We start from the raw sequence: 25,649 nt of genomic DNA, 5'->3' as shown, positions 1-25,649 counted from the left end.
TGACGACAGCATCGGGCAGTGCCACTCTGCTGCTGGTCCTTCATGTATACCTCTGCAGAGAGACTTCCTGAAACAAACTCTCACCTCATCTCCATCACAATCTCAGCCCTTGCTGCAAAGAATTTATAGTTGTGTTAGGTAGACAAGACTAACAACACATTTCTAGTTTATTTCACCAAAGGTGAAATATTCCACCTCCTCCACAACCAGGAAAATTTATCCCCAAAATAACTTGGTTTATATCAGGTGTGTTTCATAATTTTAACCCTTAACCTGTGCTTTTAAATTCCACTTTAAAATACAGAAAGAGATGGCTGGGCACAGTGGCTCAACTCCTGGAATCCCAGCACTTTGGGAGACAGAGGCAGGAGGATTGCTTGAGGTCAGGAGTTCAAGGGCAGCCTGGCCAACATGTTGAAACCCTGTTTCTACTAAAAGTACAAAAATTAGCCAGGCATGGTGGTTCACACCTGTAATCCCAGCTACTCGGGAGGCTGAGGCAGAAGAAATGCTTGAACCTAAGAGGTGGAGGTTGCAGTGAGTTGAGGTCGCGCCACTGCACTCCAGCCTGGGCGACAGAGCCAGACTGTATCTCAAAAATGCACTACACTACACTACACTACACTACACTACACTACACTACGAGCAAATCCATCATTAACCTCTGGGCCACAGTGCCCCTCCATCTCCCTCTGGCCCAGGAGCACATGGCCATCTGCTTCCCTGAAGGCTGTGCTGGATGTGCTGATCGTTCTAACGAGAGTCCATCCTGTCCCCTCACGCTTCTCCAGGTGCCAGTGTCGAGACACCTGTTACTCCCTCCATGTCATTCCCAGGTGCTCTCACGGCCAACAGCCAAGTCCCTGCCCCATCCTCCAGAGCCAGTTTCAAATGACCCCACCTCCATTCACAACTGTGCCATTGCTATTATGCATCAATGAATGACTTAAGTTGAATTTTCATCAGCCTGGCCCTGTCTGAGAACTGAGCAGGGAACTGGGACCCTGCCAGTCTCAGAGGCTCATTTGTAGATTCCTCCTCTACGTAAGTCAAATGCGTCCCTTAACGATTTCTGAAAATAAAAACAACTCAATAACATGGTTACCATAGGAGACTCCTAAAGCCACATTGGTAAGTTCCTCAGACCACAGAGAACACACTATTGAAGTCATGCTGTGAGGAAGAAGTGGACATCCCTCCAGTCCAGAAAACCCTGCCCCTGCGAGCTTTGCAGTGAGAGCTGAGAGTTCAGCCCTTTTGGTTTTTATTGTTGTTGTTGTGAGATGGAGTCTCACCGTCGCCCAAGCTATCTCATCTCACTGTAACCTCCACCTCCCAGGTTCAAGCAATTCTCCTGCCTCAGCCTCCTAAGTAGCTGGCACTACAGGCACCTGCCACCACACCTGGCTAATTTTGTATTTTTAGTAGAGACAGGGTTTCACCATGTTTTCCAGGCTGGTCTCTAACTCCTGACCTCAGGTGGTCCACCTGCCTTGGTCTCCCAAAGTGCTGGGATTACAGGCATGAGCCACTGTGCCCAGCCTGAAAGTTCGGTCCTTTATGAGTCATCCTGGAGCCCACCATCTGGGCGTGGGATATAGGTGAGGTCAGAATCTCAGGTAACCAGATAGTCGCACATAGTTAGCTCTAAGAGGAAATTGCTTCCGAATTGAGTTTACCTAAGTCCCAAGCTATAGTTCACACATGGCCCTGGTCTTGCATACGGCAGCTTGCAGCTTTCTTATGGGAAAAAAGGGGTGCAAGAGGTGGCACCATCACAGACAGGTGAGCCCTCCAAGAGAGCAAGCACCCCAAATCATGAGCTCTCCTTGACTAACACGGGGTGGAGTGAGGAGCAGAATACGGCACCCCACAGCCAGGAAGAAAAGCAGGAACTCAGAAAACAAGCCGGGGACGGTGACTTGCTTCTGTCATCCCAGCTACTTGGGAGGCTGAGGCAAAACAATCACTTGAGCCCAGGAGTTCGAGGCTGCAGTGAGCTATGACCGTGCCACTGCACTCCAGCCTACATGACAGGGTGAGGCCCTGTCTCGAAAAAAGAAAAAGAAAAGAAAACTGGGGAAGCTGAATGAGGGGAACACCAGGCAGTCACAGCTCTTTCCCCCACACTCTAGGCAGCTGGCCTCCTAGCCACCTCCATGGAAGAAGCCCCATTGGGAACCCGTCTGTGGAGAGGGCTGCAAAACGTGCCTCTGCTCAGGCAAGAAGTCCGGCAGCAGACATGTGTCGTTACTGAGGAGAGTGTCCTCTCAGCTCCGTGATCCATATCCAGTATCAGTCCTATTAGCGAGCTGGTGGCCCTTGCCTGTAATTCCAGCACTTTGGAAGGCGGAGGCGGAGGTTCACTTGAGGTCAAGAGTTAGAGAGCAGCCTGGGCAACACAGCAAAACCTCCATCTCTACAAACGCTTGTTTTTCAATTATCCAGATGTGGTAGCACACGCCTATGGTCTCAGCTGCTCGGGAAGCTGGGGTGGGAGGATCACTTGAGCTCAGGAGGTTGAGGCTGCAGTGAGCCACAGTCACATCACCGCACTCCAGCCTGGGCGACAGAGGGAGACCTTGTGTCTTAAAAAAATAATAGTTTTTAAAAAATTGTTACAGGGCCAGGTTTGGTGGCTCACACCTGTAGTCCCAGTACTTGAGAGGCCAAGGCGGGTGATCACCCAAAGTCAGGAGTTTGTGACCAGCCTGGTCAACATGGTGAAACCCCACCTCTACTAAAAATACAAAATTATCCAGGTGTAGTAGCACATGCCTGTAATCTCAGCTACTCGGGAGGCTGAGGCAGGAGAATCACTTGAACCCAGGAGGCAGCGGTTGCAGTGAGATCATGCCACTGCACTTCAGCCTGGGCGACAAGAGCGAAACTTGGTCTCAAAAAAAAAAAAGTTGTTACAGGACAATGTGGCATCATGTGTCATGCAGTGTCCCAGAGGATCGCTGTAGACTGACAAAGGTTCAGGACATGCTTTATGGGGAAGGCTGCCGAGAGCCAGGTCTTGGAGAATGAGGAGGACTTGCATAGGATCGAAAGAAGCTCTGTTGGGCACTTCATAAAAGTGGGGCCATGGTCATTTTCTTCTATTTCTCTCATGCGGTTTCAACTAAATGATGAGATACTGAAGGGTGCAGGTGTATCCCATCAGCCTGCAGCAGGACAGGAAGTGAGGGGCTGCGCTGCCTTGCACCCTCCTGCCTTGAGCAACTTTGAGCCTGGTTGCCTCCACTGAAAACTGAGGGGGGTGGGCTGTGCTCTCTCAGGACTTTTTGTGACTTTCTGTGATTCTAGGTGGGGCTCAAGGAAACGCTTAAAAGCTTTTAAATGAAAGCTCTCCTGCCCTAAGTTGGGGTATAAAATCTCCATGGGGGATCCCGGTCTGCTCTGCTGGAGTGAGGCCACCTGGACAGGCGCCTCACCAGCACCGGGTCCAGCTGTAAAGCTAACCCAGGGCCAAGGGCCAAGGAGACGCCACCCGCCGGGGATGCTGAGGAGAGAGGCGTCTGTCCTGCTGCGTCAGTTACGTCCAACCCACCAAGCACTTCGGCCAAAGGAGCTACCTCTTCACTAGTCACTTTCAGCCTTTCTGCACTTTTTCCATTTCTGAACCACAAATTTGGCAGTTACCCAAAGCATTCAACGTTTACCAGTCAGTTGCTGAAAAGTTAGCAGGAAGCTTCAAGGAGTCTGTCCTCCGCAAGCAGCGCTATACCCCAACCCCTCCTCAGTCATGTCTGGTGTGACTTGAGTGTCTCATAAGCAATGGCATTTGCCGTCCCCTCCAAACACAGATACTTCACCTGATCCCTGAGGTAACGAGAGGATGGGCTGGCCTGGAGCTGCAGCAGCGCCTCGGCAAGTGGGAAGCTAATTGGCTCAGGAAGGGATATTCCTAAGACCTCGGCTTTGCGAGCCCTGAGCCGAACAGCTCAGCCTACAATCACACACCACTTCCTGTGCCCCTCGGGACTGCCTATGTGGGCACCGTGACAGGAGCCACTGAGCCTAGCCCAAACCGACCCTCAGACCTGCACCATGCTCTGCTCTCCCAGGAGGCTCTGTGCCTCCCGTTCAGCTTCAGCTCAGTTCCTTTGCAGCTTCCTCACCTCCTCGCCAGCTCCTCATCTCTGCAACGTGATGCCTCATCATGATCACTAATTATTATTATGGGAAAACTGCTTGCTGACCAAGACAGAAGCCTTTACTGCAGCCCCTCCTCCCTTCCAGGGTCATGTGCTCATTCCTCCCTGCAGTTCATCAGATGCATCTGGATAGCATCCCAATGGCTGTGGGAGGACTAGGAAAAAGGTTACCAGTGAGGACGGCGCTGACAGGGTGGCAGAGAGCTTAGGGCTTGAAGGTCTGGCACCATCTTTTAAGTTGTTTTCTGGCCTGTATTGTGAGGTAATTTCCCCAGTGTTCACAACAGCTCCCCCACTTTTTTCTTTTTGGAGACAGTATTTTGTTCTGTTGCCCAGGCTGGAGTGCAGTGGGGCGATCACGGTTCACTGAAGCCTTAACTTTCTGGACTCAAGGGATCCTCCTGCCTCAGCCTCCTAAGTAGCTGGGACTACAGGCACATGCCACCATGCCCAGCTAATGTTTTTAATGTTTTTGAAGGGACGGGGTCTGACTATGTTGCCCAGGCTAGTCTTGAACTCTTGAGCCAAAGCAATCTTCCCAGGCACAGGAACCGGCCCCATGCATAAGAGCCAGTGCCTGCTGAGTCCAATGTCTCAGGTGACTTGACTCAGAACATAAGCCTCGCCCCTGCCCCCAGGCATCCCCAGAGACATGGGGTGGCACTGGGCACATGGACTCAACCCATTTCTCGGTATTTGAAAGAAAAAGCTCCCCCAGGGCCAGAGGATGGACGACAGCTGACAGCATTCACTCATTGCCATTCCTAATCTTCATTCCTCCACGCTCCTTCCTCCAGCCCTGAGAATAATAACTCTTCCCTAAGGCCACTTAGAGCCCCACAGAAAGCCAAACTTCCCTGCAGAAGAGTCATAATCCCAGGGCACCCAGGGCAACTTGACATTAAACAAAACCCCTCTGCTGAGACTTCCATCCCACCTGGGCTGCCTAAGACCAGGAGATCACCCTGATTTGATCTTCCTGGTGTCCCTAATCAGCAAGTTCCATCTGATTATCTGGCCGTCATCACCTGGTAAAGCAGAAAGGGGAAGCGGAGCTGTCACATATGGTTGTGTTGCTGTGAGAGCCCTCTCCAGACTGTTTCCCTAATGACTGATTTTCTTGCCAGTTAGCATCTAAGTCTTTTGTAGCCAGGCCTTATGCTATTGCTAATTTTAAAATAATCGTAAGAGAATCATGCTAAATTCTTCTGCTCTGGTTTCTTAGCAATGTCTCTTGCAGACTTCTAACTCACTTATAGGGTGTGATTATTAATATAAAATAATGAAGCTGATTATTTAAACAAGCGCCTCAGAATGCATTCTTTTTTTTCTTTTAAGACAACAGTTAACCCAAAAAACTCGAATTGTACTTGGATGTTTAGTAATTCAAAGTGATTAAGAATCACTTTCCTTAAAATGCTACTGTTAAGAAGATCAAGATAAACTGAGTTTTCTGGGTGGAAGGGCTGGGTTTTTTTGAGACGGGGTCTGGCTCTGCTGTCCAGGCTGGAGTGCAGTGGTGCGATCTCAGCTCACTGAAACCTCCACCTCCCAGGCTCAAGCTGTCCTCCCACTTCAGCCTCCCAAGTAGCTGGGATTCCAGGTGCACGCCATCATGCTGGCTAATTTTTGTATTTTTTTGTAGAGACACAGTTTTGCTGTGTTGCCAAGGTTGGTCTTGGACTCCTGAGCTCAAGCAATCCGCCCGTCTCGGCCCCCCCAGAGTGCTGGGATTACAGGCGTGAGCTACCGTATCCAGCCTTAAATTGAGTTTTTATAGCTTAATAGCATGCATTTATGCAGCATTAAGAAAATCATTACTATTTAATCTTTCACTAAGTCAATTTTCACACCAACCACTCTTGAATGACATACAATTACCTTAAAATGCCCCCCAAACAGTCACTTTGGAAAGCCCTGTGTTTCCCATTCATTTCGACGTCATTGAGCACTTGAGAGAAACTAACGCACCACGTGTGTCCTCTTATGGTCCTTGTGTTGTCCAGCCAGCAGGGCTCCCACAAGGAAATACCTCTTCCTACAGCAGTGTAAGCTCTCAGTGAAAAGCATGTTCAATCGGGTCTCAGTTCCCAGAAAGTTGTCACCACCGGAGGACAAGCGGATTCCCACAGACCTGAATCAGGAGGTGCAAAGCCCTGGGTGAAACCTCCCTCAGCCTTGACCATCAAAGGACAAATGAACAGCCACCCAGAGGGTGGCGAGCTGGAGCCCTCCACTCAGAGGCCATCTGGAAACTGGAACGGGGAGGAAAACCTCCTGCAAAAATGTATCCCAGCTCCACCTTAGAGGCATCCCAGGGCCTAGTAATAGGGTGGGGCCTGCAAGCCTCCAGACTGGGAGGCAGCCACAGACAGGCCCCAATATTCATTCTACAAAATGAACGGCTGGAGGCTCTTGGTCCGAGTCTCTGGTTTATTCTCCCCACCGCTCCCATCATTCTCTTTCAAATATTTAATATTTACCTTGGCTGTGCTAAAGTTAAAAAGATAAGCATTTGTACCCGCATTGCCAGTGAAGGAGTGGGACCTATGCTCCCTGGGGAGATGAGCAGAGGAGGCAGCCACAATCTAAGAGGCCAAGCCTTTGGGAGGAAGGCAACCTCCAGGGACAGAAGCAAGTTTTGGCCCAGGAAACTCTGCCCAGAAGACATCTCCCTATTCTGTGCACAATCCTCAAACACGGGGATGTGTGGGCTTTCTAGTGGCCACATCAGGTGCTGGGCACTGGGCTAGACTGGGTGGAAAGAGATGACAAGATGACCAGCATTCAGCCCTTCTCCTTTACAGAGGACAGACGAGCAAGTAGGCAGGATGTCGGGAGCCCCCTCACACAGGTGCCAGCGGGTGACGCAGCCAGCTGAGAAGCCTGCAGAAGTCCTTGGGAGCAGCGATGTCCTTGCTGGGACTGGGAAGATGGAAGGGTCTCTCCACACCAAGGATGAGGGAGTCACAAGAAGAAGGCAAAGATGGAGCAGATGCCAGAACACAGTGAACAGGACGAAAGCTTGCATGGCTGCAGCACTGGACATGTGGCAGGGAGAGGAGGAGAGGGGACAGGCAAGTCTGGAAAGAAAGATGAGAACCTCTGTGCAAACCTGGCATGGAGGGCTTTGTCCTGCAGACAAGGAGGAGAAGTCCATCTGTCCCTCAAGACCAGCAGGCATGTGACTCAGACCACCTGGATTCACATTCTAGTTCCACTCTCAGGAGCAAGGGATGCTCAGGGGAGTCCCAGCCTCTGGGGCTTTGGTTTCAGGTAGTTGGAATAATGCTTGCTGCAAAGGGCATGCTCAGGAAATAACCATTGCTGTTATTTGTCAATGAGATGTGAGAGATGCCCCCACCCAGCTGAGCAGGGATGGGAGCTCAGGTAAGGACAGGTGCTGGAGACCAGCTTGCACCTGGACAGGCAGGCTGGGCATCCCTCCGCTCCTGGAGCTCTGGGTATGGAGGAGGAGGCGAGAGAGGCACCGCCCTGTCCCTTCGGTTCCTGCTCCTAGCCCCTGACCAGACTGCAGCTCAGGGCCCTGCACCAGGCTTCCACCGGGTTTTGACACCGCATGGATCCCTTGCTGTCTTGCCACAGTCCCTCCAGCCCATCCTGCCCCCTGGCTCTCTTGGTTTGGGAAAACCCTCAATTCTGGATGACAGGCCCTTAACAGCCAGGTGACCAGGCCTGCAGGAGGGGAGGCTGCACCACCATGGCTTGCCCTTGTCCTCACCACCAAACTTCCTGTTGTTCTGGGAGCCCAGGTGAGGAAAGAGCCAGAGGGCAGGCCTGCCTGTGGCTGAGCAGTGCAGGCCGGAGGATGGGTAGGGAAAACCTGGAGTCAGACACACCTGCCACCAACTAGGGATGCCACTGCCAGCCAGTCACCAGACCAGCCTGAAACTGACTGTCCTCATGTGGATGCTAACGTGCAGGGTAGGGATTCAGGACGAAAGGACAGAGCACCCAGCTGAGACTGGAAGCAGGGACCACTTGGCAAACACAGCCACTGTGACTGCTCATCACCCACTCTCCAGTCTTAGCAGGGGACTCCTGGCAGGGACTTGGCATGGGGCATCTGAGCAGCCTGGCCCATCCAGACCGAACGACTGACCCCATGACACCCATGTGTCTCTGTCAAGGACCGGCATGGACAGGTTGCCCTCTGCTGGGCCCAGTCCCCATCCTGAGCACAGACACATGCACACTCAAACACACGCATTCACTTCTCGGGAGCACCACAACCTATACCACATCGCCGCCGCCCAGGCAGGCCCTCACCTAGCGGAAGGCAGCTGACCATGGTGCTGGCATGGTGCCACAAAGAAATAACCAGTGGCACCTCTGCTGTGAAGCCAGGAGGGGAGCAAAGACCCTTCCTTCCTCTCCTCTTTGTGCCCACCAACACCCACCCGGCTGCTGGACACTGAGTGGTGGGCATCAGGCGAGCTCCCAGGATGAAGGCACTCTAAGGACAAGGCTAAGACAGCGCCGGGGAGCAGGGACTGGGCTCAGCTCACAGCACAGCATGAGAAGAGCATTGAGCTTCGTGTGTACCTTCACTGTTCCCCATAAACTGCTGCCTGGGTTTGTCTCCTGCCCTGGGCTCCAGAGTCCATAAACAGAGCCACGCCCCATTGCACCAAATCTTGGCCACCCCAAGCAAGACCCCCACCTGCACCAACAGTCACATCAGCCTACCAGGAAGGCCTGTGTTCAACTTTCAAACCATGAGCAGAAGCAAGCTCACACACACGTGTGCATGTGTGTCCAAGTGTGGAACAGATCCTGATGCACAACCCTGTCCTTTCTGCCTGGCAGGCCTGTCACCCCTCCCCACCTCTGACCTATGGCTCTCATCCTCCTCCCTGTCTCTCCCAGGAAAGTGGGAGATCCCTTCCTTCTCTCCTCCCGGCTCTGAGCACAGGGAAGCTGCCAGGCTGCTCAGAAACTAACACCCGCCCCACCCAGACAAGGGCAGTGAGAATGGCTCACTCATCTTTAAAACAGAGTCAACAAACCCACCCCCAAGGGTCAGAGGTTTCGAGGATTCAGTGAGAAGCTGCTGAGGTCTCTGGAGGCCTCTGGCAGCTCCTGCCTGCAAACCAGCCCACCTAGGCACAGCCTGCCCACTGCCCATCGGCACTCTGCACCAGCTGCAGCCCCAGCACCGCAATCTTCCAGGGGCCGCGTGTCCTCGCAGGCCCAGCAGCACATGCACACACACACACACACACACACACAGGCACAGGCACACAAAGGCACTTATGCACACACCATTCACTGTCCCCAGGACCTCTGCCTTGCTTGCTCCCCGGTCATGGGAATGAGTCACCCTGAAGGCTGTACCCTCTTCAGGAAGCTCCTCAAGATCCAGGATCACAGGGGACCAAGGTGATCCAAGAGAGGCCCATCTGCAGCCAGACACCAGGTGAGCTCTGGTCAGGGCTGGGGTCACCAGTGTGTCCAGGCCCCAATTGTATTGGACAAGATAAGGCCAAGTTGGAGGTGGAGGTGGGGGCCAGGACTCAAGCCAATTTCAGGTTAGGGTCAATGCGGGCTCAGGGTCCGCTTGGGGGAGACAGCACATGGCTGTGTCGGCAGTCAGTGTGAGGCCAGCTGTGGGAGCCAGGGTGCCCTGCCTAGCAGAGGCACATGGCCCTCAGGCGCTGGACGCCAGGCCACTGTCCCATTAGGACTGCCTCTAAACGCATGCAGTCCAGGGGATCTTTGTTATCCTGAATCCAAGGCCCTATGGAGACAAGATTCTGTCTCCCTGGAGATGACCTGTGTCAGCACAGGGAGCACCGCCCCCCAACACCCACCCACACAGGGCAGCCCTGTGGGCCTGGGCACGTGGCAGACCCGGATTCCTGTGCAGGCACCCCATGCATGTCCAGACGATCACAGGACACAGCAAGTAATAGTTACACCTGCCCAGCACCACTGGAGTCTCCTCAGGATAATTATTTATTATTCATAGTCATCAGCATCTTCATTAATTATTCATATGATCCTTAATTATTATCCTTAACAATAAGAGCAGTAAATAGCAGAAAAGTCCTTGAGGTGCCTAAGGCCCAGGGCCGGGTGCCTCCGGGCAGTTAGACCAGCTAATGCCCTCAGGGCAGTGGGGGGACCACAGGCCCCACCCACTGCCGGCCCTGCCCCTGCCCCTCTCACTGGGGCTCAGGGGACTGCGGCAGGAGATGGTCCCGAGGGCCGGGGGGAGGAGCAGTGCCTTCGAGGTCCTCTCCCCTTCCACGGTCAGGGCCTCCTGAACAGGGCCTCCGAGGGGAGCGGCCCAGCAGTGCTTGATCCCTGGGTGAGCCACATGTCCACACTGGGCAGCCCCACTAACTGCCCGGGTCCGAGCCGTGTCTGTGCAAGGGCTGGGAGGTGAGGGCCCCCAGCTGGCCCGGCAGGGAGAGGCGTCGCGTGGGGCCATCTTGGGGAAGCTCTGGGTCCCCTGGGGGCAGCTCCTCACACGCCATGAACTGGGAAACCTGCAAAACACACCGAGCATGGGCAGATGAAGAGGCCATGGAGGAGGAGGAAGGGGAGGAAAAGGGGAGGAGGACCCGGCGCATAGAGGTTGGATGGGAGGAGGGTCAGGTGGGCAGAGGAGCTGGAGGGGACAAGGAGAAGGGCCACGGCAGCGAGAGCAGGACAGGGGCCACCAAGGGGAGGCACCAAGGTGTGAAGTAGAGAAAGGCATTCTCCCAGGGCAGAGGCCTAACAGGAGAGCTGGGAGCAGGGAAAACCTTAGGCCTTCAACGTGGCCGCTGAGCCCAAACGCAACCTGGAATAAGCAGTCTCTGCGCTGGGACAGAAGCTGAGACAGAAAAAGAGGCAAGATTCCTTCCCACAATCCAGAAAGAACTCAGGGACCTAGAAAGAGGCAGGCTGGCGGCCAGGCATCTGAAGGCCAGGGAGAGGGCCGGGGCCGGCGGGAGGGGTTTGTGGGTGCCGAGCGTCTGCTGGTGAGAGCTCTGCGTGGGCGGCTGCGAAGGGAGACTGGCACATTTGCTGACGTGGGCCCTGGTGTCTGCAAACAGGAGCAGGCAGCATATGGGAGGGGGGAGCGGATGCCAAGGAAAGGGGGGAGGGAGCAGATCCCAGGCCGCCTCTGGCAACCAGAGGAGTCCCCATAAGGGACATGGAGGGTGGCACAGACACTGCCATCCTGCAGAGGTCTGGGACATGCAGACCACCCGAGAGAGGACGAGGGGCAACTGAGACCCATCTCTAGCAGAGGGTACAAAGCAGGCCCAGGAAGTCCTCCCCTGTGGGCTTGGCCTCTGAACCCTGGGAAATGCCAGGCGTCCTCAAGATGACCCTGTGACGGCCAGTGCCAAGGGCGAAAATGGGCAGGACAGTGAGACCAGGGAGTGTCACTCACGGCAGGGACCTGGGACCCTGTCCCTGGACACACTGGCATGCAGCCTCCACCGCCAGGCCTCGGGCTCCATCGGTTCTGCTTGGAGACTACCCATGGCCAGGACACAGGCACCACAGTTGGAGCTGGCTCTTCAGGTGATGCTCAGGGCCTGGCGGTGGAGACTGTGGACACTAGGGGAGTGAGGCTGTGGGCCACTTACCCTGAGGGTTCCCTGCGTCCAGCTGTCTAGGGGCTTTGAACAGGGGACTCTCCTGCCCTACCCTGAGCCTTCAGCTCCTGAGGCAGCCTTCCTCCAGGAGGACAGGGAGGAGGAGGGCAGGAACAAGGGTCAGGGAGGCTGGGCCACAGAGCCCAGCAGAAAGGTAGCAAAGCAGGTTTAGACTGGTTTCGGGACAGAGCAAGTGGGTAGGGGTGCCTTGAGGAAGGGGGACCAGAGCTTACCTGAGAAAGCGAGTCCAGGGTGAGAGGGGGGAGGGGGCTGACGGGCAACATGGGCGACGTGGAAGTGGGGCCAGGCCCTGGGGTGGTCACAGCACTGTAGGCAGGTGGGACCAGCGTCATCTGCCTCTGTAGCAGCTGCAGGACGGTGGCCATGTCTGCACTCAGCCGGGTCTCCAGCCTGGGGCAGGAAGCAGGGGAGAAACTCAGGGAAGTGGGGACACCAGGGACAGACTCCGCTGGGAGTGGGGAGGGGGAGGGGCGTCTGGTCAACCCAAGCCTCTGCGCTGGGTTGACCAATGTGGCAGCCTCCAGCTCAGCTTGGAATGGAAGAAGGGGATCCAGCTGCCACACACACAGACAGGCCCTCTCCCTCTCCCCAACAACACCGCCAGGACCTGGACCAGACTCCAGGGCGTCCCCCGCACCCCACCTGCACTCCCTCACCTGTTGAGTTGGCGCTGGAGGGCATCCAGCCTGCTCTCCACGTCACTGCGGGGCCGCCGACCCGGGCTGGAGAGGGGGATGTTGAGGAGGCTGGGGGTAGGGGCAGGGCAGCGAGGGAGCTCCTGGTACTGGCGGCCCCGACTGTCCCCCCAAAAGCTGAAAATGTTGGACACTCCCGAGAAAGCGCCTGCAGCGGAAGAGCCATTGAGCCGGTGAGCAGGTGAATACCCCGCCCACCCTGCCGCAGCCCTGCCCACCCTGCCGCAGCCCCGCCCAGGCCCTCCCTCGCCCACCCAGGCCCTCCCTCGCCCACCCCAGCCGCGTACCCGACAGGGGGTTGCAAGTGTCGCTGCTCTTCTCACAGTCCTCCGTCAGGGGCTCCCCACCCGGCAGCTCTCCGGGGGGCCTGGGGCTGGAGAAGGGCACCAGGCGGAGGGGGCTGGAGCTGCGGCCTGGGCCCTCATCCTCACTGCTCTCAGGGCTGGAGGGGCCACTGGACGGGCTGTCCCCCCACGGCCCCCCCGGCCGGCCCCGGCTACTCGGCCCTGCCCCCGCCCGGCCCGGCCCCAAGGCCGACACCTCCCCTGGCTGCTCCGTGTCTGTGGGAAACAGAGAATGGGCCTCAGAGAAGGGTGGGGAGGAGAGAGGCAGGGGTGGAGGAGGGGACAGGAGCCAGCCTGGGAGAGGACTGGGCAGGACGCCCTGGTTTGTCCCCCGTTGCTGCTTCTGCTGTCTTGCACCCACTCTCTCAAGCCAACCGAGAACTCCCTGCGCCCCCTGGCTGCCCAAGCACCGGCAATGGTGGTGCTTCGGGGGTTGGGGGCTCTCTGGGACTTCCGGGCTTCCGCCCTATTGTTGGTCCCCCGGCCCTCCTTTGTCCTGTGACTTTCCTCCTCATTAATTCAGGGCAACGCTCACAGAGACCCCAGCCCTATGAGGTCCAAAAAGCCTAGGCTTGCCCTGGAGGGTGGGAGAGGGCTACCTGGAGGAGGTGACAGCTGCAGGAGCCCTGAAAGATGGGCAGCATCTAAACAGCTGGGGTGAGGAGTGCGCACACTGGAGGAAGGGATGGGAAGGTCTGGGACCTGAGTGAAGCAGACACGGCCGCCTGGACTTCGGGGTCCCAGCCTCACCTTGGCCCCGCCCTCCTTCCCCTCCCTCCCCTCCCTCCCCTTCCCTCCCCTCCCCTCCCCCGCCTCACCCTTGTCCGTGCGCCTGCGGAATGACAGCTTGCGCTTCCGTTGCCGACTGAAACCGCCTTCTAACTCCGCACTGCTGGGGGAGCCGGGGATCATGTTGGTCTGGAACCAAGATCAGCATCAGGGCTCTCCTGCCCCACCAGGGTCAGGCCCCAAGCTCCCTCCTTAACATAGAAAAAGTAGGGCTGGGCGCCCAGCTCTGGGGAAACACTTCCCTGCCCCCAAGTGACCTCTGCCCCAGACAAGGCCTGAGTTTGGGACTTTTGTAGCCTGCTCTACAATACCATTTGACAGACAGGGAAACTGAGGCAGAGAAGCATCACATTCAATGTCACACAGCGAAGGGGCAGCCACACAGCCGGAAGCAGGAGGACGGGGTCCAGCTCAGGACAGCCGACTCACATCTCGCAGGTTGAAGGTGATCTCCAGGCTGGACCAGAAGTGGTCGGAGAACTCGGGGTACATGTCCAGCACCTCCAGCAGGTCATCGCGATGGATCTTGTGTAGGTCACAGTAAGTGAGGGCCCGCACATCCCCGTTCGACTTGCCAGGCCTCGCATACAGGTTCAGAGGCTCCCCAAAGATGTCGTTCTTCCCTGAAGGCCACGGAGAGGACAGGGAGCTCAGCCCTGGGGGGCGGGGGCATCCAGGCAGCAGGCACCTTCTCCCAGCATCCCCACCCCGGGCAGGGCATGTCCCCTCTACTGTGTCGCCTGCTGGCTGGCCCCCAACCCACACAGCCAGGATGCCAGCCCACCCTCCCTCCTGGGAGGCAGGACAGTGAGTGCCAGGGGGTCGGCAGAAGGGGCCAGAAACCCAGAGTCTCCCAGCAAATGAGACCCAGACAGCAGGACTACCCAGACCCATGTCCCAAACACCCTCTTAGCCAGTCACTGCACCCTTGTAAGCAATGTTCTTCAAACCAAAGATCAGAACACAGCAGTGAATCAAAACCAGCATTTTTTTTTTTTACTGAAAGAACATACAGTAGTTTAGCTTAGCACAGCACAGAACAGAAATGCTAGAATGTACCACATGTAGTAAGGCCAAGTGTTACGTAGTGAAACTTTGATTTTAGTTGTGCGGGGGTCTGTATTTGTGTTTGTACAGAGCGGAGAAACAAAATCTAAAATGTCCTAACATAAACCATGGTTGAAAGAGTTTGAAATGTCTGCCCTGAAGCATGCAGGGTGAGGGAAGGACAGGCAGAGGGGAAAAGGTCCCCAGTGTGTAGACACACTGACACACCCACCATGCACGAGAGGTAGAAAGGAAGTGGGGAAGGGGCAGACCTCCCTTGGCTTTGGATATGTCAAGAGGCCAGGCAAGAGGCTGCAGGGAACTACATGGCCCCCAGTGAAACCAAATGCCCCACCTCCAGGTGAGCACTGCTTCCTCTACTGCCCAGACTAGAGGATCTAGATTGGAGCCTACTTTAAGGAAGCAAAAAGTGTCTGTTTGTGGGGGATCCTGAAAGGAAGGAGAATGTGGGAACCCCAGAGTTCAGCACCCCTGCCCTCATGGGGCTCCTCTCCATGGCCCCGCTTGGAGGGCCTGAGTTTAGGTGAATTAAAGGAGCCCAAAGACCCTGCAGGCAGTTCCAGGTCCATAGCCCCAGCGACTGCATATTCAGAAGGCTCGCGCCTCTGGAGGCTGCAGAGGGCATTTCCAGGCCAGTGCCCACCCCCCACCCCATACCCAGGATGGCCACGACGACGTCCCCCCGCAGGATCTCGATGGAGCCCCGGGAGATGAAGTACAGGGCGGTGAGCAGGTCCCCGGCATGCACCAGGGTGTCCCCCGGTGGTGCATGTGTGGTCTTGAACTTCATGGCCAGGGCCCGAAGGCAGCCCTTGGTGGCCCCTCGGAAGGGCTTGCAGTGCTGCAGCAGCGAGCGGTTCAGGTGCAGGCAGATGTCGGCCTGCAGGCACTCGGGGAAGCCCTTCAGCACCTGGGGGCGCGGAGGGGGTCAGCTCAACACATCCTCCCTCGGGACCCCGACCCACACTCCACTTCACCATCCCACCCCTCCATGTCAGGGAAATCTCACCCTGCAGGCCTGGGGGATCTCAGAAGCATCAGGGGCCCAGTGTCTTGGAAAGGACCTGGGTTCCCACTCCAGCTTCACCACCCCTTACTGGGCACCCTTGTGTTCTAGCCCTTCATGTTCTTATTTGTAAGGCGTAGAGACCATTCCCGCCCCGGGCTGTAATAGGGGTTTAACTCCATCGCCTATGTGATATATAGCGCCTACCCCAGAAGGGGAGCTCTCCAGGGAAGGGGCTCCAAAGGCTTCCGTTTCCTCACAGGCAAAAAGGGGCAACATGCCTCCAGGGCCCTTCTTAGTACGGAAGGGACTGTGACCGCCTGAGACTTGCTTGCTGTGCCAAGAGGCTCCCCTCTGTCACCCGACTCTTCCCAGCCTGCCACCCACCCACCTCGCTCCAGTGGTCTCACCGCGTTCATGTCAATGCCGTTGGTGTAGGACCAGGCATGCTGGAAATACTCCTCGAGGCGCTGGCGCAGGGGGTTGGGGATCTGGTGGAAGCGGATGAACTCCCGCACCCGGAGCATCTGTGTGTGGTAGCGGGCTGTGCCCGAGTAGAGCCGCTGGATGATGGCCGACACATTGCCGAAGATGCTGGCGTACATGAGGGCTGGGGGCGTGGGTGTACGTGGGGCCGTCAGCATCTGCAGGGACCCCCCCCCACCCACAAACAGGGACCCTGCTCAGGCCCCGCACCAGGTCAGTGCCTGCCTCAGAGTCGACATGCCCATGAGATGCCCAAGTACATCTGCGCTCCAGCACACCCCACCCTTTAGCAGTGCCCGCCCGGTGGCCTGGCCCCCAAACCATGTCATCATAGTGGCCCCTGGAGCCTCTAAGTCCCAGGGGCCTCACTCTGGCCCAGCTAGCAGCCTCAGTTCTCTCTACTTGGGCACTCCCCGCCGCCCGCCTCAGGGCTCACTCACAGCCAATGAGCATGACGCAGATGGAGAAGATCTTCTCGGAGTTGGTGTTGGGGGAGACGTTGCCAAAGCCCACGCTGGTGAGGCTGCTGAAGGTGAAGTAGAGGGCTGTCACGTACTTGTCCTTAATGGAGGGGCCGCCCAGGCCGCTGCTATTGTAAGGCTTGCCGATCTGGTCGCCCAGGTTGTGCAGCCAGCCAATACGCGAGTCCATGTGTGGCTGCTCCATGTTGCCGATGGCGTACCAGATGCAGGCCAGCCAGTGCGCAATGAGCGCAAAGGTGCACATGAGCAGGAACAGCACGGCGGCGCCATACTCCGAGTAGCGGTCCAGCTTCCGCGCCACGCGCACCAGCCGCAGCAGCCTTGCAGTCTTCAGCAGCCCGATCAGCTGGGGGTCAGAGAGGGTGCACATTCGGTGGATGGAGTGAGAGAGGAGGGGAGGCGCTGCAGCCCTCTGAGCGGGCATTGGAGGTCAGATCCCCAAAGACTTCCCAGACCCTCCTCCTAAGAGTTGAAGCCTACGCTGGGCCCGGCACAGGTGTCTTATGAATCTTAGTGCCAGCTTTGGAACTGAGGGGTCGCCGCCCCCCATAGTGCAGATGAGGAAATGGGCGCTGATGGGCCAGTGGTCACCCTAGGGTACCTGGCCAGAACTCCCACCAGCTTCTAGGGCACTTTGTTGTGAGCTACAAAATAATTGCCCCTTGGGGTAGGTGAATTAGAAAAAAGGTGTCCTCTGTGGCCCTCTGCAACCCTTCGAGGAGTCTGTATGGAGAGGAGCATGGGTTTGCTGGGGTACCCACCATGCCTCTGCAGCTTCCTCGCCACCATGTCTCTCTCCCACTGTCTTTCTCTCTCTCTCTCTCCCTCTGTGTCTCCCTCTCGCTTTCCCTCTCTGTCTCTCTTTCTCTCTCTCCGTCTCTCTCTCCGTCTCTCCCTCTCTCCCTCTCTCTCTCCCTCTCGCTTTCCCTCTCTCTGTCTCTCTTTCTCTCTCTCCGTCTCTCCCTCTCTCCCTCTGTCTCTCTCTCCATCTCTCTCTCTCTCTCTTTCTCTGTCCTCCTCACCACACCCTCCACCCCACTACCTTCCACCACCTTCCTGGCCTCTCCTCTCCCCCCGCCACCAGCCTCCTTGCTGACCCCACCTCCTCGGAGCCAGAGCCGAAAATGAGCAGGTCGAAGGGGATGGCAGCCACCATGTCGATGAGGAACCAGCCCTTGAAGTAGTGGACGGCGATGCGGCCGGGGTGGCTGACCACCTCCTCGTTGGCGTTGACGTAGGTGGTGCGGAAGTTGATGAGGATGTCCACGATGAACATGATGTCCACGATGAGGTCCACCACGGCCAGCGGCTGGCAGGCATAGCCACAGTCGGGAGCACCCGGGCCCTCTTCTGTCTCCTTCAGTAGGAAGGCAGCCGAGTAGGGCGTGAAGACGGCCGTGTAGATGACCAGCAGCAGGATGAGCCAGTCCCACACCGCCTTGAAGGGGCTGTAGTGCAGGATGGTCCAGCGGTGGATGCGCGGCGCCTGCAGCTTGTACTCAGGCAGCACGTCGGCGCCCAGGGACAGGACCTACACATGGGGAGGGTGGAGGCGTGGGTGAGGTGGGCCACGGGACCTCGGGGGACAGGAGCCATGATGTCTCCGCCGGGGCCAAGCAGAGTGAGGAGAAGGCCACAAAAGCTTCCATCAGAACGCCCACCCCTCAGCCAAGCTACCACAGCAAATGACCACCCCCAGGTTTGGGCACCATGTTCCCAAAATGCCACGCAGCACAGGACCTCCTGGCTGGCTCCAAACAGTTCCAACAGTTTCCGGCAGACATGCATTCAGGGCACTCAGCTCCCCACTGGCAATGCAGATGCGGGCCTGCTGCTGTGACTGCCCTGAGACTCGGACCCACACCCCCAACCACACACGCCGTAGTCTCAGGCCAGAAAAGGTTCCGAGGACTACAGCTCCCAGCCTGGGCAGCGGCCCCAGGAGCCACAGTCCCAACCCACCGAGCAGTAGTCACCACAGTTTTTATCAGCCCCTCTTCATGCCATGGGCCCGAGGACACCAGGCAACCAGTCTCGGGTGCCTTGGCCTTTCAGGATGGAGAAAGACCAAGACACTCCCACTCCCACTCCCTCAGCCCCCTCTCCAGGCTCAGGACAGACCGTCCTCATCCTCCCACCCTCTTACAAAGGGACAAAGAAGACGTAGCCCAGCTGGGAGGAGATGGCACTCAATGTATACAGAGGGATGTGCACACAGGGACCACTCGGGGTGACACAGGCAGCCCTGTGCCGCTCACACTCACACTCTGCCTCCTCCACAGACAGATGCAGGTAGCCATCCAGACCCTGTGACACGTGCCTCTTGTTCCCAAGACAAACTAGGGAGAGCTCCAGCCAGCTCCTCCATACCGTCTCAGAAGCCTCTGGGTCTCCCTCAGAATCCTCTCTCAGATGTGCGGCTCAACTCTAGAGTCCCCTCCCAAGCACTTCCTGCCATCCCTGGGCAGACAGCTGAACCCAAGGCCTTGTCCAGCCCCCATGATGTCCAGAGGTGTTGGCCCTGCTTCCAGAAGCACTGGCTCCCAAGCCCCTACAGCCTCAGGCTCCTGGGTTGGTGAGGCCATAGTGGATGAGTCCCAAAGACTCCCATTCATATTCAGGCTGTGGTTGCCCAAGACACCTTCACAGATGGCACTGCTTGGACAACATCTCCTTAGATAACTAGAAATTAAGACAAGTCATAGTTAAGGATTTGACCACCCTGGGGTGGACACAGGGCCTCCAGAGGTACCAGATGGGCTAGGGGAGCAGTGGGGCCCGGGGCAGGGAGGGAACCTGTGGACAGGCTCCCAGGCCCCCATGTCTGCTCTGCCTGCTGTCCAAGTGTCCAGCTCCTTAAAGCAGAGAGCAAATGTCAACGGGTGGGTGGCCCTTCAGTGACCAAGTGGGGACTGAAAAAATAAATAAATAAATGACTGGCCAGAACACTGCTGAGAAGGTGGCAAAAGGTAGCTGCCCCTGGATAGGACTCTTCCCTACGCCTGAGAGGCCAAGCCTCTGGGCAAGGATGTCAGGACCACCCCCAACAGCAGGGACCCTACCCATGTCTGCACTCAGCATGGGCAACACTGCACCAGGGCACAAACTCACATGTGCATGGGGCACATCTCACCCTTACAGGGCCAGTCCCAGCTCTGCAGCCACCAGCTCACCTATGGCCTTGGGCCAGGTCTGTACCCCCAGCCTGTTGTCCTGAAGCTAGCTTGTTTAAGCCAAACCCTGGCTCCTCAGCTGTGGGTGGGAAGACTCTCACCTGTATCTGTCCCCTAACTGGAAAGAGTATATGAGCCAAGGCAGAGGGCTCAGGTGTGGGGTGGTGGGGGCAGGGGTGGATTCCCAGACTCAGCCCTGGGCCACCTCCCACTCCTCCTCTACCGTCGGGCCCCAGGCTCTGATGGGAGAGCCGCTGCATGGCTCTAGGAGGTAACAGACTAGTGCTTGGCCCAGCCACCACACCTCGGCGGCCCGTGAAGAGATGAGCCAGGTGCCTCGGCCCAGCGCACCCTCACCACCCACACAGTGGCTTCCACAGATTCCAGCCTCCTGGACCCCCAAAAACAGCACAAGCATCCCTTGCCCACAAGGGTCCTCCCCCAGCACACACAGCAAGGGAGTCCCAGCGCCTCCATGCCAGGCGCTGCTGCCACCTGCCAGCTTCTCATGGTCCTGCCCATGGGCTCCTTCTCCCCGCTCCGCCTCCCCACCATCCTCTCTGGGTACCCGTCTCATTCCCGTCATCTCCCCACTTTGCATTTTTAACTCCAGGATTGTGGGCCATGGCAGCCACAGGAGAGGGAAAGTCCCGGCAAGGGAAACTGTGAGCCCAGCCTGGGAGGGGAAGAGAGCAGGAGCCAAGCCCGGACAAGCAGAGCCAGGCCCCACGGCTCCCAGAGCCTCCTGCTTCCCAGCAGCCCTCTCCCCAGCCTGGAGCCAGAGCCCTCCGGCTGCCACCTGCCTCAGTGCCCCGGCCCCGGAAGAAAGGGGAAAGGCCGGGGGTCACCTACCTCCTGGGCCACGAGGCTGGAGATGCGCACGGCCCGCCTCACCCGGCCTTTCTGGGCCCTGGGCCGCAGAGCCCCTGTCCTGCTCGCCTTCCCTGCTGGGGCCGCCATGGAGGACTTGACTCCCCGCAGCCTGCCTGCCCTGGGGCCTGAGGGCCTGGCCAGCACCTCACCTGCACCCCAGCAGCAGCCCCAGCCCAGGCTGTGCCCCTGAGGCTGGCCGACTGGCAGCCAGGGCAGCCTCTGGCATGAAGCCAGCGTGGTTGGGGCTGGGCCCCGGGGCTGGGGTCACCCTGGCAGTAAGCGTGGGCAGCAACCTGCCTGGCTTGAGCTGCCCATGGCCCCGTGGTGTGGGCCCTGCTGCCAGGGTGCTGCGCTCTGCCCGCCCGCCAGCCCAGCAACGGCAGCACTCAGAACCTTGGCTCCTCCAGCCGGCCCCTCCTCCTTCTGGGTCCCCACCCCCACCCCACCACACTGGGCTCCCCCGCCCCGCCGGTGCCCGGCCAGCGGCCCCCTCCCCCGCAGCCCAGGCTCCTGCAGCAGCGCTCCCGCAGCCTGAGCCCCTCCCCCTCCGCCAGCAGCCAGGCCTGTCACCGCAGATTAATGGTCTCCCCAACACCCCCGCCCAGCCAGTCCAGTACTGAGCCAGCCAGAGTCAGACAGAGACACCCAGAGATGGAGAGACTGCCAGTGATTGGCAGGAACACACGCTCCTGCCGACACATACAGGCGCACATGCAGACCCACCACAACTCAGGGGCACACGCAGCGGGCACAGGAAGGCAGACGCCAGGGGCTCAGGTGGGAACCAAAACAGGCAAGGGAGGAGGGAGAGAGGGCTAGGCGGCCAGATAAGGGCCCAGGGTAAGGGGGAATGTTCTGGAGTCAAGGCCAATGGGCTGGAGACCTGGCGGGGACCCAGAAAGCCAGGAGGTGGGAGCAGGGCCAGGAGGCCGCTGAGGGAGCTGCTCCCTCCCATGGGCCAACCCAGGCAGCTGCTATGGAAGGGGCAGGAGGGGACAGCTTGGGACAGGAGTCCCCCACATTATCCCAGCTTCTCACTCACTGCAGGGATCTACACTCCTGACCCCCCAACCCCTAGCCCCCAAAGACTAGGATAAGGTGTGTGGTGGATGGGGCCATGGAAGGGTCTCAGGTCCTCTCGCTACCAGGAAGACCCATAACCCTGGAGGGGACAGAAGACCAGGCTGGCTAATGCCCCAAGACTGAGGGGTCTTCTCTGGCCCAGGATTCAGGGACTTGACCCCTCCATATCTTTGTACCCACCCCACCCACTCCCCTCCCTATAGAGAAGAAAACATACTTCTCCCATGCTTTAGGGACATATTTGGGCCCCTCAAGGCCATCCTGGCCATCCCCACAGGACTGGGGCCCACTCTCTGCCTGGCACAGCACCTTGGCCTAGAAGAATCAGTACCCTCCTGTCCTTGCTCTCTGTGGCCCCTTCTCATTTGAAGCCTTCCAGTTGGCTTGGCCCCCAGTCCCCCCTTCACACACCCTGCAGCCAGACACTTCATGTCCCTGAGGCTGCCTTCCCCTCCTGCTACTGGCCAGGCCCCCAGCATAAACTACCCTGTGCTCACCCTGTGCCCTGTAGGCACGCAGCTCATGCACCCATCCTCAGCATCTGCCGTCCCCAGCCCTTCCCCAGGTCCCTCCAGTCCCCTCTCCAGATTGTCCCCTCCCCCACCCCAGCTCTGGAATACCTCACCAACCCCAGTCCTCAGGTCTGCCTTCCTCCAAGAGGCCCTCACTGTCTAGCCCCCTCCTCCCTCCTCTGGGCCACAGCCCACTCCCACCCCTTCCCCAAGCTCCTCCAAGGTGAGAGGAGAGCCCAGCCACTGGGCACCTACCTGGGTGACCTTCTCGGTGACATTGTGGGTCCGCTCCTTTATCTTGGGTGCTATGATCTCACGGTCACTGGTGGGCGAAGCCAAGAAGGGGTCACCCTTGAGGTCCACAAAGTTGAGGGTGATTTGGGGAATCTTGCTAATGGTGCGGTAGCGCACGAGGTCCGAGTCTGAGGTGGAGTTGAGCAAGCCTCCACGCAGGGGGTGCATGGCCCCTAGATGGAGAGGCGGCATGGTCAGGCCAGCAGACCTGGGGTCCCAGGCCAGAAAAACCACCCACAGAGACCAGGAGAGTGGAGACCAGGGCCTGCACAGGTGGGACCATGGGGCACAGGGAGTCCATGGGGTCCACTCAGGAGACCAGGGGAGTCACAAGAAACAGGGGAGGCCAGACCCCACCCCACTTTGCCAGGAGAAACCCCTGGGACCAGGAGGAGGAAGAGGAGAGGGTCTGCCCCGGGATGCTGGCAGGCAGGGGCCCAGGTGGTGTTCGGAGGCCAGGCTCCTTTCCTGCCCAGGGCATCCCTACCCAGGCCTTCCCGGGACAGCCAGCTCCAGAGGCCCACCAGGGCTCTGGGAGTGGACGAATGTAATGGAATGAATGGACATTTAATAGCACAACAGACCACTTAATGGAATTAAATAAGTGCTTAATGGGATTTCCATCTCCCAGGCACCCAGGATGTCGTGGAAAGGTCGGAAGCCGAGGGCCGAGACTGCGGCAAGCCTGGCAGCCGAGGAAGCTGGGCTGGGGCAGGACGGGTCCCCCGGCGCCCTCACCGGTGCTGGCGTGGCGTGGTGGTGGGGGCAGCGCCCCGGCGCGCATGGCCTCGATGTCATCGGCAGACGAGGCGCGGCGCACGCTGGCGCAGCTCTCTCGGGAGCGCGTCCTGGCCAGGCTGCAGCTGGAGCCCGAGGCGTCTGGGTTGAGGCTGTGCGCTCGGGGCGACCGGAGCGGGCCGGGCGCGGGGGCGGGCGGAGAGCCTGGGCCCACCAGCGCGCGCCGCTCCTCCGCCGGCCCGAGCCCCGCCACGTGGTTGTCCATGGCCGTCACTTCATCCAGGGCCAGAGACTCGCTGCTGGGCGCCGCGGGCGTTAGGTCCACGTCCACCACCACGGCCCCCGGGGCTCCCACGCCGCCCGCGCCGCCCGACCGCACCGACGACTCCCGGGCAGTCAGCGCCAGCAGCGCGGGCAGCTTCAGGCGGAAGGTCTTGGCGCGGCCTACGGGAGAGGAGAGGCAGGTGGCCTCGGTGACCGCGAGCAGCCCAGGAGGGGGCAAGGCCTCCTTTGTACCCTTGGAGCCCCAACCGCTGTGTAAGGGAAGGAGGGGAACCGGCACCCCTCCATCCCCGCTCCCATGCACAATAATTCGACCTCGGGTCTCAAAAATCATTCTAGAAGCCAGTCATCATAAACCACCATATCTGAAGCGACACTTCAGGGCGGATTCCATAAATCATCCCTGGCTCACACCGGCCGCTGGCTGCCATTTTAGACATGAGGAAGTGTGGACACAAAGGCGCCATGTCACACAGCCAGTGGTGCCCCCCACACGCCTAAGTGGGCGGAGCAATGCCAGGGGCCCTGCCCTGGGGGTTGGCATCTGCTGAACAGGTAGGGTCAGTGTTACTGACACTGTCATTTTAGAGTGTGAGAAACTGGGAGGTGAGCACTTTTGTCATGATGCTGAGGGAAAGCTGAAAATTACGCCATCCTGACGGAGGAGGGGGCTCAGAGCCTTTGTTGTCAAGGATAGTCCAGCCCAGGTGGACATTCCTTCCCTCAAAGCCTCTCCTCTGCTAGCCAAGACCCCCAGGAAATTTGGCCAGTCCATGGACAAGGATCAGAGGGCAGAAACTACACAGAGCTGAGTCCATGGACAGAGCTTCCTACTGAGCCGAGGAGCCGATCCCAGGTGGTCACCTGCACCACCCTGGGGCTGCTCAAGCCAGGCTGGAGAAAGGACCACTCCCAGGGGATGCTGGGATCGGAAGCCCATCAGGATAGGAATACCGTGCTATCCCACGCCAAGGACCTGGGATTCTGGGCCCTGTCATTCCACCCCTGTGTGTCCAGGGGAACCAGGCCACATCCTCAGGGTACAGGGTTCACTCTCCCACCTCCAAAGGACCCCCCTACCCAACCACTACATCCTCCCTTCCTGCAGAGCATTGACCTTGAGCAGTTCACAGCCCCAGAGAGGTGAGACCACGTACCCCTGAGCCTGCCCTAAAGCATGCCTACACTTACCTGGGGCCAGCCAGCTGGTGGGGGGGCCCCGGTGATTGGTGTCATGAGCCGGGGACCCCACCATGTCCTTCTCCATCACCACCTCGAAATTGAGGATGAACATGATGACAGCCCCATCCTCGTTCTTCACGGGCACCACATCCACCAGACATAGGAAGCAGCTCCCTACAGAGTGGGAGGACATAGCCCCTTGGCACCAGTGCCCTCTCAGTAGGCAGAGCAGAAAGCCAGGCAGGATGGACCCTGGAGCTCAGGATGGCCCGTGTACTTCTGCCTCCCTGTATGGCCCTTCCTCTCAGGGACCTCCTGTCCTGATCCCCCACCCGGCCACCTGCCTGCCGCCGTCATGGCTCCCCTCAATCTATCTGCCCCAGCTTGTTGCTGCTGCCTCCCTTGCCCCTGTCTCTGCCTCTGTGATTTCTCTAGCTCTTTCCCAGGTGCACTTTCTCTGACGCTGGCTACGATCCTCTCTTCCTCCATCTTTGATCTGGTTTCCTCCCCATCTCATTTCCTCATATCCTCCCAGCGCCTCTGTCTTTCCTTCACGCGAGGCACTGTAGCACGGTGCTTAAGGCCATAGACTTTAGGCCTACGATCTCTGGGTTTATAGCCCGATTCTGCTGCTTAATCACTTATACTTTTTTCCCTAAATTATTTAACATCCCTTTGCCCCATTTTTTTCCATCTATAAAATGGGAAGAAGAATAATTTTTTTAAAATTTTTTTTTAACTTTTTGACATAATAATTGTACATGTTTATGGGGTACACAGTGATGTTGCGATACATCCAATGTATAAAATTCTTTTCTCATGAGTTGTAAAGATTAACC

General features: G+C 58.0%; 1 protein-coding gene across 2 annotated transcripts in view; it reads right to left on the bottom strand.

Annotated features, from left to right (window-relative positions):
- Positions 1 to 10,124: 10,124 nt before the first annotated feature.
- The window catches only part of KCNH2 (potassium voltage-gated channel subfamily H member 2), a 33,771-nt gene continuing 18,246 nt past the window's right edge, over positions 10,125 to 25,649 (bottom strand). The window contains exons 3-15 of one of the 2 annotated variants that reach the window (XM_032245019.1): positions 24,820 to 24,984; positions 23,347 to 23,790; positions 22,570 to 22,781; positions 17,776 to 18,204; positions 16,632 to 17,019; positions 16,116 to 16,315; positions 15,357 to 15,609; positions 14,061 to 14,254; positions 13,661 to 13,760; positions 12,786 to 13,058; positions 12,460 to 12,646; positions 12,016 to 12,193; positions 10,125 to 10,678 (exon numbers count right to left, since the gene is read on the bottom strand). In XM_032245019.1, the coding sequence (XP_032100910.1) occupies positions 10,529 to 10,678; positions 12,016 to 12,193; positions 12,460 to 12,646; positions 12,786 to 13,058; positions 13,661 to 13,760; positions 14,061 to 14,254; positions 15,357 to 15,609; positions 16,116 to 16,315; positions 16,632 to 17,019; positions 17,776 to 18,204; positions 22,570 to 22,781; positions 23,347 to 23,790; positions 24,820 to 24,984 (3,173 nt within the window). In that variant the 3' untranslated portion in view covers positions 10,125 to 10,528. Of the gene's footprint in view, positions 10,679 to 12,015; positions 12,194 to 12,459; positions 12,647 to 12,785; positions 13,059 to 13,660; positions 13,761 to 14,060; positions 14,255 to 15,356; positions 15,610 to 16,115; positions 16,316 to 16,631; positions 17,020 to 17,775; positions 18,205 to 20,698; positions 21,210 to 22,569; positions 22,782 to 23,346; positions 23,791 to 24,819; positions 24,985 to 25,649 lie in introns of those variants that run through there. The other variant, XM_032245020.1, reaches the window with a different exon arrangement.

This window comes from Sapajus apella, unplaced genomic scaffold (assembly GCF_009761245.1).
Source record: "Sapajus apella isolate SASKATOON/1434 unplaced genomic scaffold, GSC_monkey_1.0 scaffold56, whole genome shotgun sequence".
NCBI lineage: Eukaryota > Metazoa > Chordata > Mammalia > Primates > Cebidae > Sapajus > Sapajus apella.
This window is presented reverse-complemented; position numbering and strand designations above follow the sequence as displayed.